This window comes from Trachymyrmex septentrionalis, unplaced genomic scaffold, assembly GCF_001594115.1.
Source record: "Trachymyrmex septentrionalis isolate Tsep2-gDNA-1 unplaced genomic scaffold, Tsep1.0 scaffold63, whole genome shotgun sequence".
NCBI lineage: Eukaryota > Metazoa > Arthropoda > Insecta > Hymenoptera > Formicidae > Trachymyrmex > Trachymyrmex septentrionalis.
This window is the reverse complement of record NW_017305811.1, coordinates 121,290-135,231: the sequence shown is the minus strand read 5'-3', so window position 1 is coordinate 135,231 and position 13,942 is coordinate 121,290. Positions and strand designations below refer to the sequence as shown.

Genomic DNA, 13,942 nt, shown 5'->3' with positions numbered 1-13,942 from the left:
TAGAATTTCGTAAGGAAGATCGCGACTATATCGACGTGTATATGTATCTACTCTGTGCATCACTACGTACATACTATAAATAAAGTCGAACATAGGCGCCCACCACAAAATATTCAAAAGCATATTATTTTAAAATTTAAAAGTTATCTCAATTATTTGTACTCTGTTTAAGTACTTAGGAATAATTACACAAGATAATTTTTACGTTCAAGTAGCGAAAAAGAGAAAGTTTATAGTTAGATTTCTTTACTGACTGAGAATTCATATCTATTTTTTTTCGTCTTATATTTTAAGAAGATAATAAGTAAATCTGTATACAATTTTAAATATTAATAAATTATAAAACAATCAATAGTATATAATATGTAATTAATGACAGTAAAAATTATTATATTAATAATTTTTACTAATTTGATTATAAATCATTATTATTATAGATCATTATTTCTTTAAATATTTTTTTATTAATTTGTATAGTATTGACTTGATATTGATTTAAGATATTTTATTTCAATTTCGTTACTTAGTTTGACAAAAACATATTTTCACTTAATAACGATGAATTATTTTCTCTTATTATGAGGATGCATATGTGTAAAAGACCTATGGAAATACGCTGCGTCTCAACAGCTCATTATTATGAGAAAATACATAGAAAAGCATTTTGACATACCTATATGAAGAATATTTTCTGATTTTTATGCAACTGATGAAAACTGTGAGTATAAAACATCTTGCGATCATTATTCTCGTATACATTCTGTAATTTAATATGTGAATATATCATCCTAATTCGTTTTTATTGAGAATCTCGTATTTGCTCGTTTATTGGTCATTTTTTCTTATTATATAAACAATTTTGATGATATCGAGTATATATTCTATTTGTTTTGTAATGATAATAACTTTTAATTTGGATGTAAAAAAACATCCTAGATAATACAAAATATTAGAAGTGATTATTTCCGAGTTAAATCAGTTATCAATCTAGATTCTAGAATATTCGCTTTTCTTGGAGCGTTCTTCGATTTTTTGCAGTCGAAATTTTATTTCCCACAAGTAGTAAAAATTATATATTTTATTTTTAATTTGATCTAACAAATTGATAGATTTGATATAAATCATAGAATTTTTATTATTTAGAAAATTTTTTTTGAATCTTCTGAACATATAATTTGCCGATTAATTAATTTTAATCGGCAAATTTTAAAAAATTAATTGACATTGAAAATGATAGACAAAAAACTGTAAGGAAAAGAATAGTTGCGAAGTTTTGATTTTTCTTCATTGCTAAATTAATATATTAAAATTATCTATTTTTCTATTTCTTTTTTTATATACAGTATCCTAAATTTGATTAGTACTTTTTTAAATAAGTCCTTTCTGAATTTTAATTATGACTTGAAAAAAATCGGTTTTTTTTTCGTAATTTTATAATTGCTCGTGATTTTTTTAAATTAGAGTTTTTAAAATTATTTATCAAATAGATTCTCAATTAGCATGCTTCAGCAATTGCTTGCTTCATTTTTTGATTCTACAATTTCGGCTTCTTTGTTGTATAACTTTACTGCTGTATAATTTTTTTCTTTTTAATTTGCTGTACATTTACAAAGTCATAATATTTATTTAATTATTACACATGTTTTAGATTATAACTGAATTATATTTATAATTTTTAAAAATCGACTAATTAAATCCATTTATTTCTGAAAAAATTTAAGAAGTTACAAACATTAAATTAGTATCTTTTTCAAGGAGATATAAATAAAAATTAAAAATGTAATTTTGATATTATTTAGCATCGCATACTTTGCAATAATTTATTCTCTTTTTCTAAAAAATATAAAAATACGGAAAATTAGAAAAGGCAATTATGAAATCTTTTATTGATCTTTAAGGGGATGTTAGCGACGGGAACTATTACGAATTATACCTAAAATTTTAAAATTGGCTTTATGTGTGTGTGTGTGTGTGTGTGTGTGTGTATTATAATATATTTTATTTTATTATTTAAATTATATAAATTATATTTTTACAGAATTAAAATATGCACGAACAGAAAGTCCGAATGAGTCGATTTCACAAGAAACTTGAACAAAAATAATTTAAATAATTCATTGCTTAATAACTTAATTAATAACTTAATAGGGGGTGAGATTAGAATTTGCTTGATATGAAAGATTTACATATGAGTAGCATATAACAGTAATGATATCCAGCGGATCTCGGATTACTTGAACGAATAATATTAAGTTGTCAAACTAAAATTGTAAGCCTAGAAAAAATATATAGCTTGATTCACGTGTATACGTATGCTTAGCGAAGATTTAGAATGATAAACAGATCAGTAGGTGCTCGATCTTGTAAGAGTGGCGCTGCAATGTATTAGATAAAAATATATGTGTTTAATTGAGACAGAACGATATTGTAAAAAATGATTAAAGATGATATCATTTTATTATATATCGACTTTTTTATAATTTGGAATTGAAAAATTTACATTATTGACATCAAAGTTCGACTGTCGCGTTAACATTTTCTGAATGGGATTTTTTGAAAAGTATGTTCTTTTTTTTCAATGTAAAATGTTCTACAATATTTACTTGCAAAAAAATCAAAAAGTTGAATCAAAATTCAATTCTATTAGAATTAATAAAATCTAGTAGAATTAATAAAATCAAAATTCTATTGTAGAATTAATAACCAGAAAAAAATAAAATCCGTTTTGAAAATATCGACGCCAATGAAGCATAAGTAATTATTGCGTCAGCTATCGCGGTACGACGTACAGCGATGGTGATTGGCCGCGGTTGTGATGCGGGAAATCCCCGTTGAAACCTGTTCAACCGCGACTGTCCCACTGCAGTTTCATATTTGTTTTCTTCGTCATTCTCTGTCGAGTAGAGTTTTGGAGACCTCGTGCTCACTGTGCTCAGTCCAGTTCAGTCGTTCATGAGAGATGCGTAGTGGATCATTATCGCCGTCGCAGTTGCCGTTGCTTATCTGACTTGAAATAACTGTGTCCTATTCCGTATTTTTAATCGAACATCTCAAAACGATGAGTTTACTCATGTAATATCGACACGTACTTTGTAAATTACCGCGCGCTTAATTCTCGTACGTGTAATTATTGTAGCTACGCAAGTATAATAGCGCCTGATAGTTCTCGCTGATATTGTATGACAAAATTAAAGTGATAGTGTCAGTGCTGTTGTCGCGTGAAAATGGATTCGTTTAATAGCTACGGCAGGAGTGACTTGGAAGTGAGTTTAATATAAGAACGCATAATTTATATAATATTTGTATTATTTTTTTAAGCATCCTAAACCGTTGTGCGTGATCGCCGTTTTTTCTTCTATTTTGTTTTTTTTACGTTCTTTTATTGTTCACTTCCCTTTTATTCATACATTTTTATATCTTTTCCAATATCTGTCTCAGATTTAAGTTAAACACAATGCAAACTTATCGCTTCGCTGAAACTAAACAAAAAAAAAGATATGTACATTAGCTCTGTGTAATTCAAATTAAGAGAATAATTTTAGCAGATCCAGTAACTTTGTTCATTAAGTCACGGTATATTCGTTAATTTTTACACTCTTCTGTAACTAAAGATGGCTCATACCATTTCCGTGATATCATTATTTAAAATTTTGAAAACTTGAAAATTATAGAAAAGATATTTTTAGAATTGTAACGTAAGATCAAACAGGACTATAAATATTTGGATAACATAATTGAATTATGCGATTATTTAAAAAATGCCAACATTTAATATATCCAGATGAATCGAATCTTAATATTGAATTTTAAACCAAAAATTTCAACTTTCCAAATTAGGATAAATTGATAAGAGAACTAAATAAAGGTGAAACGTAATATGCTAAAATTTATGGTAATTATACGTAACTTTTTATACAGTATATTTGGTAAGAGTGTAGACTGTTATTTTTTAGAATAATAATAATTATAAAATTTTTTTAAATACAATTATTTTATTAAAATAGAAAAAGATTAAAAGGTATCAAAAAGAGTTAAAATTTTTAAGGTAAATTTAATAAGTTAAGTTAAATTTAACTTAAGTTTAAATTAGATGTTAAAGTTATTTTGGTTATAATCTTATATATTATAAAATGTGACTTAAATACAAGTTTTAAAATATTTAAAAAAATTTGAATAATATTTGTCGTGAAAAATTCAATAACAAAATGCAATAAAATATTAGTTTCAGTAATTATTTATGAGATATTGTCATTTTTGTATTTGTACATTTTCTTCAAACTTGATTTTTTTTCTACGAACAATGTGAAAATTATCCCATTAATTATTTTTTATGTTTTTATATTATTAGTCTTTTTCTTCTCTTCTCGCTTCTATTGTTCCTTTTCTATCTCTATTCCCCTTCCACTTTTATCCCGTTTCTCAACAAAATATTATAAAATATCAGAATGTCGCTCACACACTACAATATAACATTAGAAATTTCTAACTGTTTTCAATTTTCTTAACTCTAATCGCATTTACCTTTGTTAAATTAATTTGATGTATTGTTTCAATCACTGGATTATCCTAAACCTTCACACATTCAGGTATATATACAATAATTTTATTTATCACACATTCTTTAATATAGTTGTCAATTAAATAAAAATTATACTAAGAATTCTGAATATAACGATTATTTATTCATTGTCAGTTTAATTTTTACAATCTATTGTATTAATTTGTGATAATAGAATGTGTGCTTGCACAATTTTACGGAATGACTTACATGTTCAATTAATTTTATTATCATTACGGACAAATTGCGATCGATGTAATAGAAGGATGCAACTACGAAGATGACAAGACTGAAAGCATTGCATTGTTGCGACTGAAAATAGATATGAAGAGATAAGTCCACCACTTTGCGTATATAACTATAATTTGCAAAAATTATATTTAACCGTTTTATGATTTTTATTAAATTTGCGTTAATTTATCGACATGTATACACTGAGGATGACCTGACAAATAGGTCGAAAGGTGTTTTTAAAAATTTTAATATACGAAAAATTTGGCTCTTAGCTCTTCTGTTAATTATTTACGTTTAAATAACTTTTAATTTACATTTTAAAGTTTTAATTTTAATTGATAAATATAGCATGCTATTGTTGCTTATTAATTAAAATTAAATTTTTAATTTTAATTCTGTTTTAAGCTGATTTTAAATTTTAATCCTACTATTTTAAATCAATTTTAAATTTTAAATTCTGTGATTGTAGATATATCCATCGTTTATTAATTTACACGAAGATGAAAATGATCATTTACTCTTGGACATGGATTCTTTAGTTCCCAGACGAAGCAATTTCCTAGCAAACCGTGGTTGTGAACCAATCAAGAAGAAATGCTCGCTCGGTAATGTAATAAGAGTAGAAAAAAAAATCAATTTCGACTAATTTTTTTAACTTTCAAAAAAAAAGAAGGATGTATTATGAACATGGACATATTTCATATATAATTATATAGATATATTTATGAATATTTATACATGCATATGTATGTTTATACATGTTTATATATATTCATGTATGAAAAATTTTTTATCGAGAAGTTAAAAGTAAATTTCTTAAATTTATACATAATGCATTATAAATTATCTGTCGATAATTTTACATGATTGTTGCTTTAAATAAATTTAATCTTAATTATTAAATTAATAAAAGCATATTTTATCTCATCATTCGTAAAATTTTGCGAAATTTTTATTGCTTCTTTGATTTTATTGCTACTTGTTAACAGACTCAACTATGGCATACATTGAGTTGTCATGAATTATAAAGGTACTAGTTATGTCTATCATATTTTTGGCTCCTAATGGAATTAACTCAAACTTAAATTATCGGAAGCACCTTATATATATATATATATATATATTGATGGAAAGCAATATTTTTTTAATTCGAAATCATTAATACAATAGGCGAGGGAGGGGCTATACTCCACAATATATTAGATTTTCTAACTTAAATAGACATTAACTTTAAGGATATCTCGTTTTCAAAAGCAGAGCAACTTTTTCTGGCAGATTTGTTCATTTTATTAAAAGATGCATCGATTGGTACATTTTTTAAATACCATTAACTTAATTTTATATGTAAAATAATTATAACAATTATATTGAAAATCACATAATCCAGATTAAGGCGATATTTTACATAAACTTTAAAAAAATTATTTTTCAGAAAATGGAACCCGTTGAGATACGTACATATATACAGAAAAAAAAAACGTGATATTAGGATTAACCCGACTAACTTACCTTTTTAAAAAAGGTAAAAAAAAGCGCTAAGAGTACTCCACCTCGAAAAAATAATTATTGTACTAATTATGAATTATAAAATTATAAGTTATAAAGTTATAAATTATAAAATCTAAATGATACTATCTTTATCTATAGCTGTACCAAATTAATAAGTAAACCCAAGAGTGACACTATTTTTTACACAGTAAATAAAAAGAGTATACGTCACACACTAGATATTTGATCGTAGCGCAAAGTTACAAATTTATTGTTAAATATATAAAAATTATAGACGTTTTAAATTGGCCACCTGTAGTATATCAAGTAAAACGAGAAAATGATATAAATAAATTATTTAACGATAAGTCTCAGATATATAAAATGCAATAAAATAATTTAAATAAATTACATAAGAATCAGATAATTGAAACACAATAAATTTCACGAATGTCAAATCAACTACAATAGTTACAAAGGTAAATTTCAACTTGTTAATCAATTTAGTTTGTCGATGGTATATTTTCAATCTGTAGAAATTCTTGTCGATTACTTCGCTTAATTAGTTATTCAGAGATTCTTTATCGGTATTATATTATTGATCATTATATAAACATCATTTCAAATTTCCAAATTCTAATTAAAATTAATATAACTTTAGTTTGTTAAATTAGTTATTGAAAATGAAATCTAGTATATTTAACATACTGTGTTATGACCAACGATTATTAGAAAATCATTCCGTATGCAGAAAATCAAGACTGCAAATAGAAGGTGGAAACTTTATTTTAACAAGAGTGTATAATTTTCTGTAGATATCTTTCCGAGCTACCTATTTATATGATTGAAAAGGAAAGAGAAAAATATTAAAGAGAGAGTAACTTTTGTACTAGGAGAGGGACATTTATCTAGTATAGGAAGATATGTCAGGTGGCCGCTCTGTATCGTTCTAATATACATATATATACACACTAACACAGTGAGTTAGAATCTCTATGGCTATCCTACTATTAATATCAATAATAATACTAATATTTATATTTGTCATCACAACGAAGTACTTCTAACGCGTTCTCGCGTTTTTATTGTCAACTTGAACAACGAATCTAATAATAAATTATTAAGAAAAAAATAACTTCAAGAGATAATTAATTTGTTATCTTTCCAATTTTCTTATTTATTTGTAGTGAATTAAAGTTTAAACTACTACTTTCTTACTATCTGCGATTACCAACCTACTCACTGGTAGGATTTTTGAACATTAATGTGTTACAACGATTTATGAGAAACCAATCATATACTGACTTCAGCATGATTATTCGTTCGATCAATCTGAAACATTTTGCATTCGATTATTATACAGTTTTAATGTATAAACAGCATGGATTGACAGATATTGCCTGTAGATCTGATTCTAAATTCGTTTTGATAGGTGACGAAAGCGAGGAGATCGACGGCACTGGATGGTCCGATAAACCTATCAGAACCTGGTGTCAAGAGGAAACAATAAATTGGCTTATGTCAGCCGCGTCATATATCGGTCAACCTTACAGTTCCATTCAGCACAGTCTCGCCGTATCCGGGAAAGAAATTGTTACTTTTACGCGAGAAGATTTTATTAATCACGATCCTGTGTACGGAGACCGATTGTACAATCTTCTCCATTCGCAACGTATATCAAACCTTTGTATGTATACACGTTGCTACATTTATAAATATAATATATTTATAGATATAAAAAATGGCCAAAAACTTCGAATTCAATATAACGATAAATTCAGATTTTTCATTTTCCTAATTTATGAAGATTTCTGAAAAAGAATATCCCTTAAACTTATTTAGGTTTTGTAAGTTTTCTTTGGAAATTATAAAATGAGAAATCTTAAAATATTCTAGAATTAATACATAAAAAGTTCTACAGAAAAAATATAGATTGTCGTAGCATTTCTGAAAAATGTTCTAATTTATAAGAAAATGTGAGAAATTTTCTAAAAAATTAAAAGTTTTAGCCGAATAAGAGGGCAAAAATGCCTTCAAAAAATTTGAAATTTTTTTAAATTAGAGAGACATTTCAAGAAACTAATTTAGGTGTAGTATTAATTTTTAATGTACACGTAAGTAAAGTTTCAAATTTTTTGGAATCTGGGGCACTTCGACCTCTCCCTTATTCGGCTACGGGCTTTATATAATACAAAAAATTCTGAAAAACATGAAAAGTTCTTAGAAAATTTTTTTCATGGTATGATAAACTTTATCCTATGCATCCTCATAGAAAAGGAAAAAGCAGAACATGGAAAAAAAACACGGAGGCTAAATAATCAGACTGAAGATTCTGTTTCGCTTTTCGTATCCAGGCTTCTCACAATTGTTTAGCACTCCACCATTTTTTTTCTTTCCGTTATTGTTTCGTTTCGCTATTTCTTTCTCCATCGGGATTTCCTTCTCTAATTTTACAATATATATATATATAAATTATAATTCGCGATGTATTAACTGTCATTAGAAACTATAAACTTTTGAATTTTCGAGTTGGGAATCTTCCTTTGTTAAATAAATGATGCAAATGCAAAATGATTATTGAGTGTGCTGCAAATCTAATACAATTTATTAATTTTTGATATAGTACCACCATTTGATACCATTCAGGCACAATCGGAGGATGAGTATACGCGAGTCAATTCTAGCAACATATCCGGTAAATCATTTTAAAAAATACTTCAACTGAATTATTATCTTTTACTTATATAAAATCAATAAAATTACATAATACACACATATAAATGAACACACGTATAAACACACATATAAATGAACACATGAACACTTAAACACATCTTAGACAGCACAACTGATCTATTTAAACTCGAAAAAATGCATCTTCTTGTTTTTTATGAATTAGCATAATTTGTTCGTAATGAACTCAAGAAAGAGGTTCAAAGAGAACAAAAAATGAAATTATAGAGCTCTATTAAAATATTACTTAAAAGTTATTTTGATTTTATTGCGAATTCTTATATAGACTAGAAAAATATTACTTTTTGAATATGAAAAAAAGATCGCAATTGATACAAAAGTAAATTCTTTTGAGAGTCTTAGGAATACTTTTAGAACAGAAATGAAATAGAAAAGGAATTCATTTCGTCAAATCACGAATCAAAAAAGAATTCTTTCTCCCAGATAGGACTCTCTGTCCTATCTGAGATCACAAATATTTTAAATCATTTTCTTGCTTTTTCCAGATGCGGAATCAGATAATAGTATCGAAATTGCAACCAAGAGGCTGCCAGGTAGACCAAGAGTATTAAAGACTAAGAAAAATAGTAAGTATAACTGCGAAATATATAATAATTAAAAAATGCATGTACCATAATACAAGATATTAGTAGCGAAAAATTTCTATAAATTCAATTTTATTGATTTTATTCTGATATAATTGAACAAATTAGTCAGAACAATTATAAACGTTTCGGTCTCGATTAGACCATCTTCAGTATGTCTATAATTTTCTATACAATTGAAATAAATATTATTTAACGGTAAAACGCAAAAAATTGAGATTTACAAGTCAATTCAAATGTCCAAATATAAATCATTTCTTGAAGGTTAGTGTACGTAAAACGCTTGTTAATAATTAAAATTGTTTAGAGAACTTGGAGAATTTATTCTTATTAAAATCTTTTTTCAAATTTGTCTAATATGATTCTTCGTTGCATTTGAAGTTAAAGTAAAACATGTTTGGCACAAAATTTCCAGACTCTAATATGATCAAACCACGTAATTAATATATGAAATTTAGTTATTCAATTATTAGTTTTAGTTAAACAAACTGTGTCAAAGCAAACTTCGATATTATAACTAAAGTAATGGATTGATGACAAGCTATTTTTACTGCTACAATTTTTAATTCTCTGCTAATTCTCATATGAGTTATCGAACTTACATATAAAACAAGACAAAGATACTTAGGAAGGGGTCATACTGATGTTATGTGAAGCAGAAATATATTTAGTATAGGTAAATAATTACTCAACAATTTTTCTGTATCGCTTTGCTTATTAATATCACCAATTAGTCTTTTTATAAGTATCATTTCGGAAATCATTTTTTTTATAGGATAGTTCTTCTTTTTAAAACACAGATGTTATTTCAATCTATAATTCATGTTCATAATTTAATTGATGTGAAACTACAGAAAGAGATTATTTTTTGGTTCACTCTATGTTCTTTAATCCTCGTTTTAAGTTTCCTTTTTATTTGTCTTATATAAGAGAAATCACAATTCAGACAATTTATTTTATATACCACATCAAATTGGTTGATTTTATCCGTTCTATCTTTTCCTATTTTTATAAATTAATTTAAACAATTCATTAGTTTATAAGATATATTAAAATCATTTTTTTCCAATTATTTTAAAGTTTTCTGATATTTTATTTACATATGGAATTGTAAAGAATTTTTTTATATTAGTAGAACTAGAATTATTATTATTAATTTCCTTTTGTTTTCATATAAATTATTTCTTCTAGATAATGTTTTTATTTTCTGGTTTATAGTGGAAAATATTATATTTAGAAGATAACCGTTATTTAAAACCATTAATTAAAACATTAATCATGAAATTGACATTTTTAATCTGGATGAAAGAAAAAAATAAAATTCTATCAAATTGTCCAATTATTATTCTTTTGTGTTCGATTTGTAACTCAAATATTGGCTCGAATTAATCGCTTTTTTATAAATGTCAAATTTAATACAACCATCCTCCATCTTTAAATTAACGTCAAGAAAGTTAATATCGCCATTGTTCTTATGTTCCACAGTAAATCTCTAATGATAAGAATTAAACGTCTTAAGAACTAAATCGATTTGATCATTTGGAGTCGCAAGCAAAATGTCATCAATGTAACGATAATAAATAGGAATATTAATGCTGGAAAATATTTCTTCAAATTTTGAATCACTAAATTTGCTAAGATCGGAGATGCCACGGGCATATCAAATATCTGTTTGAAGTATTTTTTATCAGATTTAAAGAAAGTAGAATTGAGAATAAGATATATGTATAGCCGTTAAGAATTCTTGTTTCGGAATCAATGTATGTTTTGATATAGAATTCCATCTTGCTTTGATACTTCTTAGAATTAAATCTGTGGGAATATTAGTGTATAATCAATGCCTAAAAGGTTACAACACTTTTTTTCCGATGGGTTTCGGAATGCAGTTTGCTCACCGAACGATTGGTTCTTATTCATGGATCTACAATAAGAACCAATTGCACGATAAGTAGGTTGCATTCCAAAACCCATTTAAAAAAAATGTTACAACTTTTTAGGCCCTGACTATACATAGACACTATGTCAAAAGAAACAAGTTTATAGTTCTGATCTAATGGCATTCCAATTAATTTCAATACTATTTTATAGCTTTTTGATATCACAAATTTCTTTTTTTAAACTTCTTTCAAATATGTAACAAGAGGATAATGGGGACTATTAATGCAGCTATCATTCTCAACGGATTACGTTCTTTGTGTGTCTTCGAAAGCCCATAAAATCTCGATAGTGTTCCATCGGAAACATGTAATTTCTTATAAGTAAATTTATCTCAATGTATTTCCTATTGTTCGACCTAATTAAAAATGCGCGTATTTCAATAATTATTTTATTCGGGAGATCTTTATTAATGGTCAAAGTGTGTGTTATTATCTGTTAAAATTTCATGCATTTTCCATTATATTCAGTTAATGTTGTCGAATTACCCTTATTTGCACGAGTAATTAGAATATCAGAATGTTCAGCAATAAATTTTTGCGAAATATATTTCTCGATACACAATATATTACATACATGGTGATTCAGAACAACCCAGGTGTCCCTGAAGAGACGTATTCCTGATCGAATTCTAAGACGATTTTTCCTTTACAAAAATTTTGCCCGAAGCTTAATTTTCAAATTACAAGAAGAAATAGTTAGTGTATTACGTTAGATGCGAACGCTTTACGCATGGGACGCACATTGATTGGATGCATTTACACGTTTATAAAAACACGTTCCTTCTTACTTTTTCCCTCTATCACATTAGCTCTTTGTCTTTCACATATTTTAAATATGCTAATTTCGTTTTATAAATTATAAATTAGAATGATGAAAGGTTTAATACATGTAATATTAAATGTATTTACTGAATTATACGATTTAATTGCATTTTTGTAGCCGCGAGTCAAGGAAAATTATGGGAATTTATTAGAGATTTACTACGTAATAGAGAAACGTGTCCAAGTTTAATCTGCTGGGAAGACTATTCACAAGCCAAATTTCGCTTCGTAAAAAGCGACGAAGTGGCAAAACGATGGGGTTCGCGGAAAGGAAATACAAAAATGACTTATGAAAAACTTAGTCGAGCTATGAGGTAATAATAAATAATAAAATTTTTTTATATCTTGTGAAATAATTTAAATATATTTAGATATTGCTATATTAGTTTTTTTTATTTTGCAAAATGATGCTTTTTAGGTACTATTACAAGAGCAAAATATTTCTGCCAGTACTTGGTCGCAGACTGGTATATCAATTTGGACCAAATGCGAAAGGATGGCAAACGGATAACCCAAATTTCCGATACTGAAATGGTGTGTCGAAAAAAAGTCACAAGTTCGTAATATCGAACGTGTAAAATCGAAAAATTGTAAAATATTTCGCACGATGTGCGAATGAAATGTTTTTCAACATTAGAAAAACAATTACTGTTATACGTCCGTTGTATTTTAAACATCGTCAAATGTTATGTTTCTTACAGATAAAGCTAATAATAGAACAATCTTTAAAAAAAGAAATAAGATTTGAAAAAAAAAAAAAAAACATTTATTTTTTCCTTTCTTGATTTTAATTTCTATACTTTTGATATAAATACTTTATATTCCATCTGTTTTACAAAACTAATCGTATAATAATTACGATTACGAATTTAATCCTTCGCCGGCAATGTGAAATTTTCACTTTTCGCCCGTAAATTAGAGTTTTGAGGTCAATAACAGATTTTTTTAACTATTTTGAATTGTATAAAAATCTGAAAATTCTTGTACACATACTTATGAAATCTTATGTTTTTAACTATTAGGTGTTCTGGTTAGTTTTGAGAGCTCACAAATGATATAGATCTGCTAAAAATATTTTGAAATTGAATATGTCATTTCAAAGCTTGCATATTTCTACAAATAATTTGACACAGTTCTATGCATTCGTAAACGTAACCATACTTTTTAGTGCGATTGAAAACGGGACGTGATAAAAAATATTTTCGGCTATTTTACTGCTTTGATTCGAAGAAAACGGTTGTCGAAACTCACCGATTCATTTTAGAAATTTATTCTGAATCTGCTTCATCAGTTATTAAAACGTGAGTACTGGTATTGACGATTTAAAAATGGTGATTTTAATTTGAAAGACAAAGAACGTTCAGGCCAAAATTTTTGAATGAAAACTCAACTCAAACGCTTGAAGAATTAGCTGAAGCATTAAATGTTGGTAAATCAATTGTTTCTGATCATTTACTAATAGGAAGGATTCAAAAAGAAGGTAATGAGTTCCACAAATTATCTGAATTGACTATTCAAAATCGTTTAATCATTTACATTTCATTGCTTTCTCGTCACAAAAAGAA

At 26.7% G+C, this 13,942-nt stretch overlaps 2 protein-coding genes across 5 annotated transcripts in view; both read left to right on the top strand.

The window, feature by feature from the left end:
- Window positions 1-7,786, top strand: part of LOC108753061 (protein cramped-like) — an 18,781-nt gene extending 10,995 nt beyond the window's left edge. The window contains exons 11-12 of one of the 4 annotated variants that reach the window (XR_001939597.1): window positions 584-718; window positions 5,262-5,338. The gene's annotated coding sequence lies outside the window, so the exon portion shown is untranslated. Of the gene's footprint in view, window positions 1-583; window positions 719-2,038; window positions 2,416-5,261; window positions 5,339-7,712 lie in introns of those variants that run through there. The other 3 variants (XR_001939596.1, XM_018494402.1, XM_018494403.1) reach the window with 3 other exon arrangements.
- Window positions 7,621-13,105, top strand: LOC108753062 (ETS homologous factor). Its single transcript, XM_018494405.1, has 5 exons — window positions 7,621-7,967; window positions 8,904-8,975; window positions 9,520-9,600; window positions 12,496-12,691; window positions 12,796-13,105. The coding sequence occupies exons 1-5, from the start codon at window positions 7,649-7,651 to the stop codon at window positions 12,905-12,907; spliced, it is 780 nt and encodes a 259-aa protein (XP_018349907.1). The 5' UTR covers window positions 7,621-7,648; the 3' UTR covers window positions 12,908-13,105.
- Window positions 13,106-13,942: the final 837 nt, after the last annotated feature.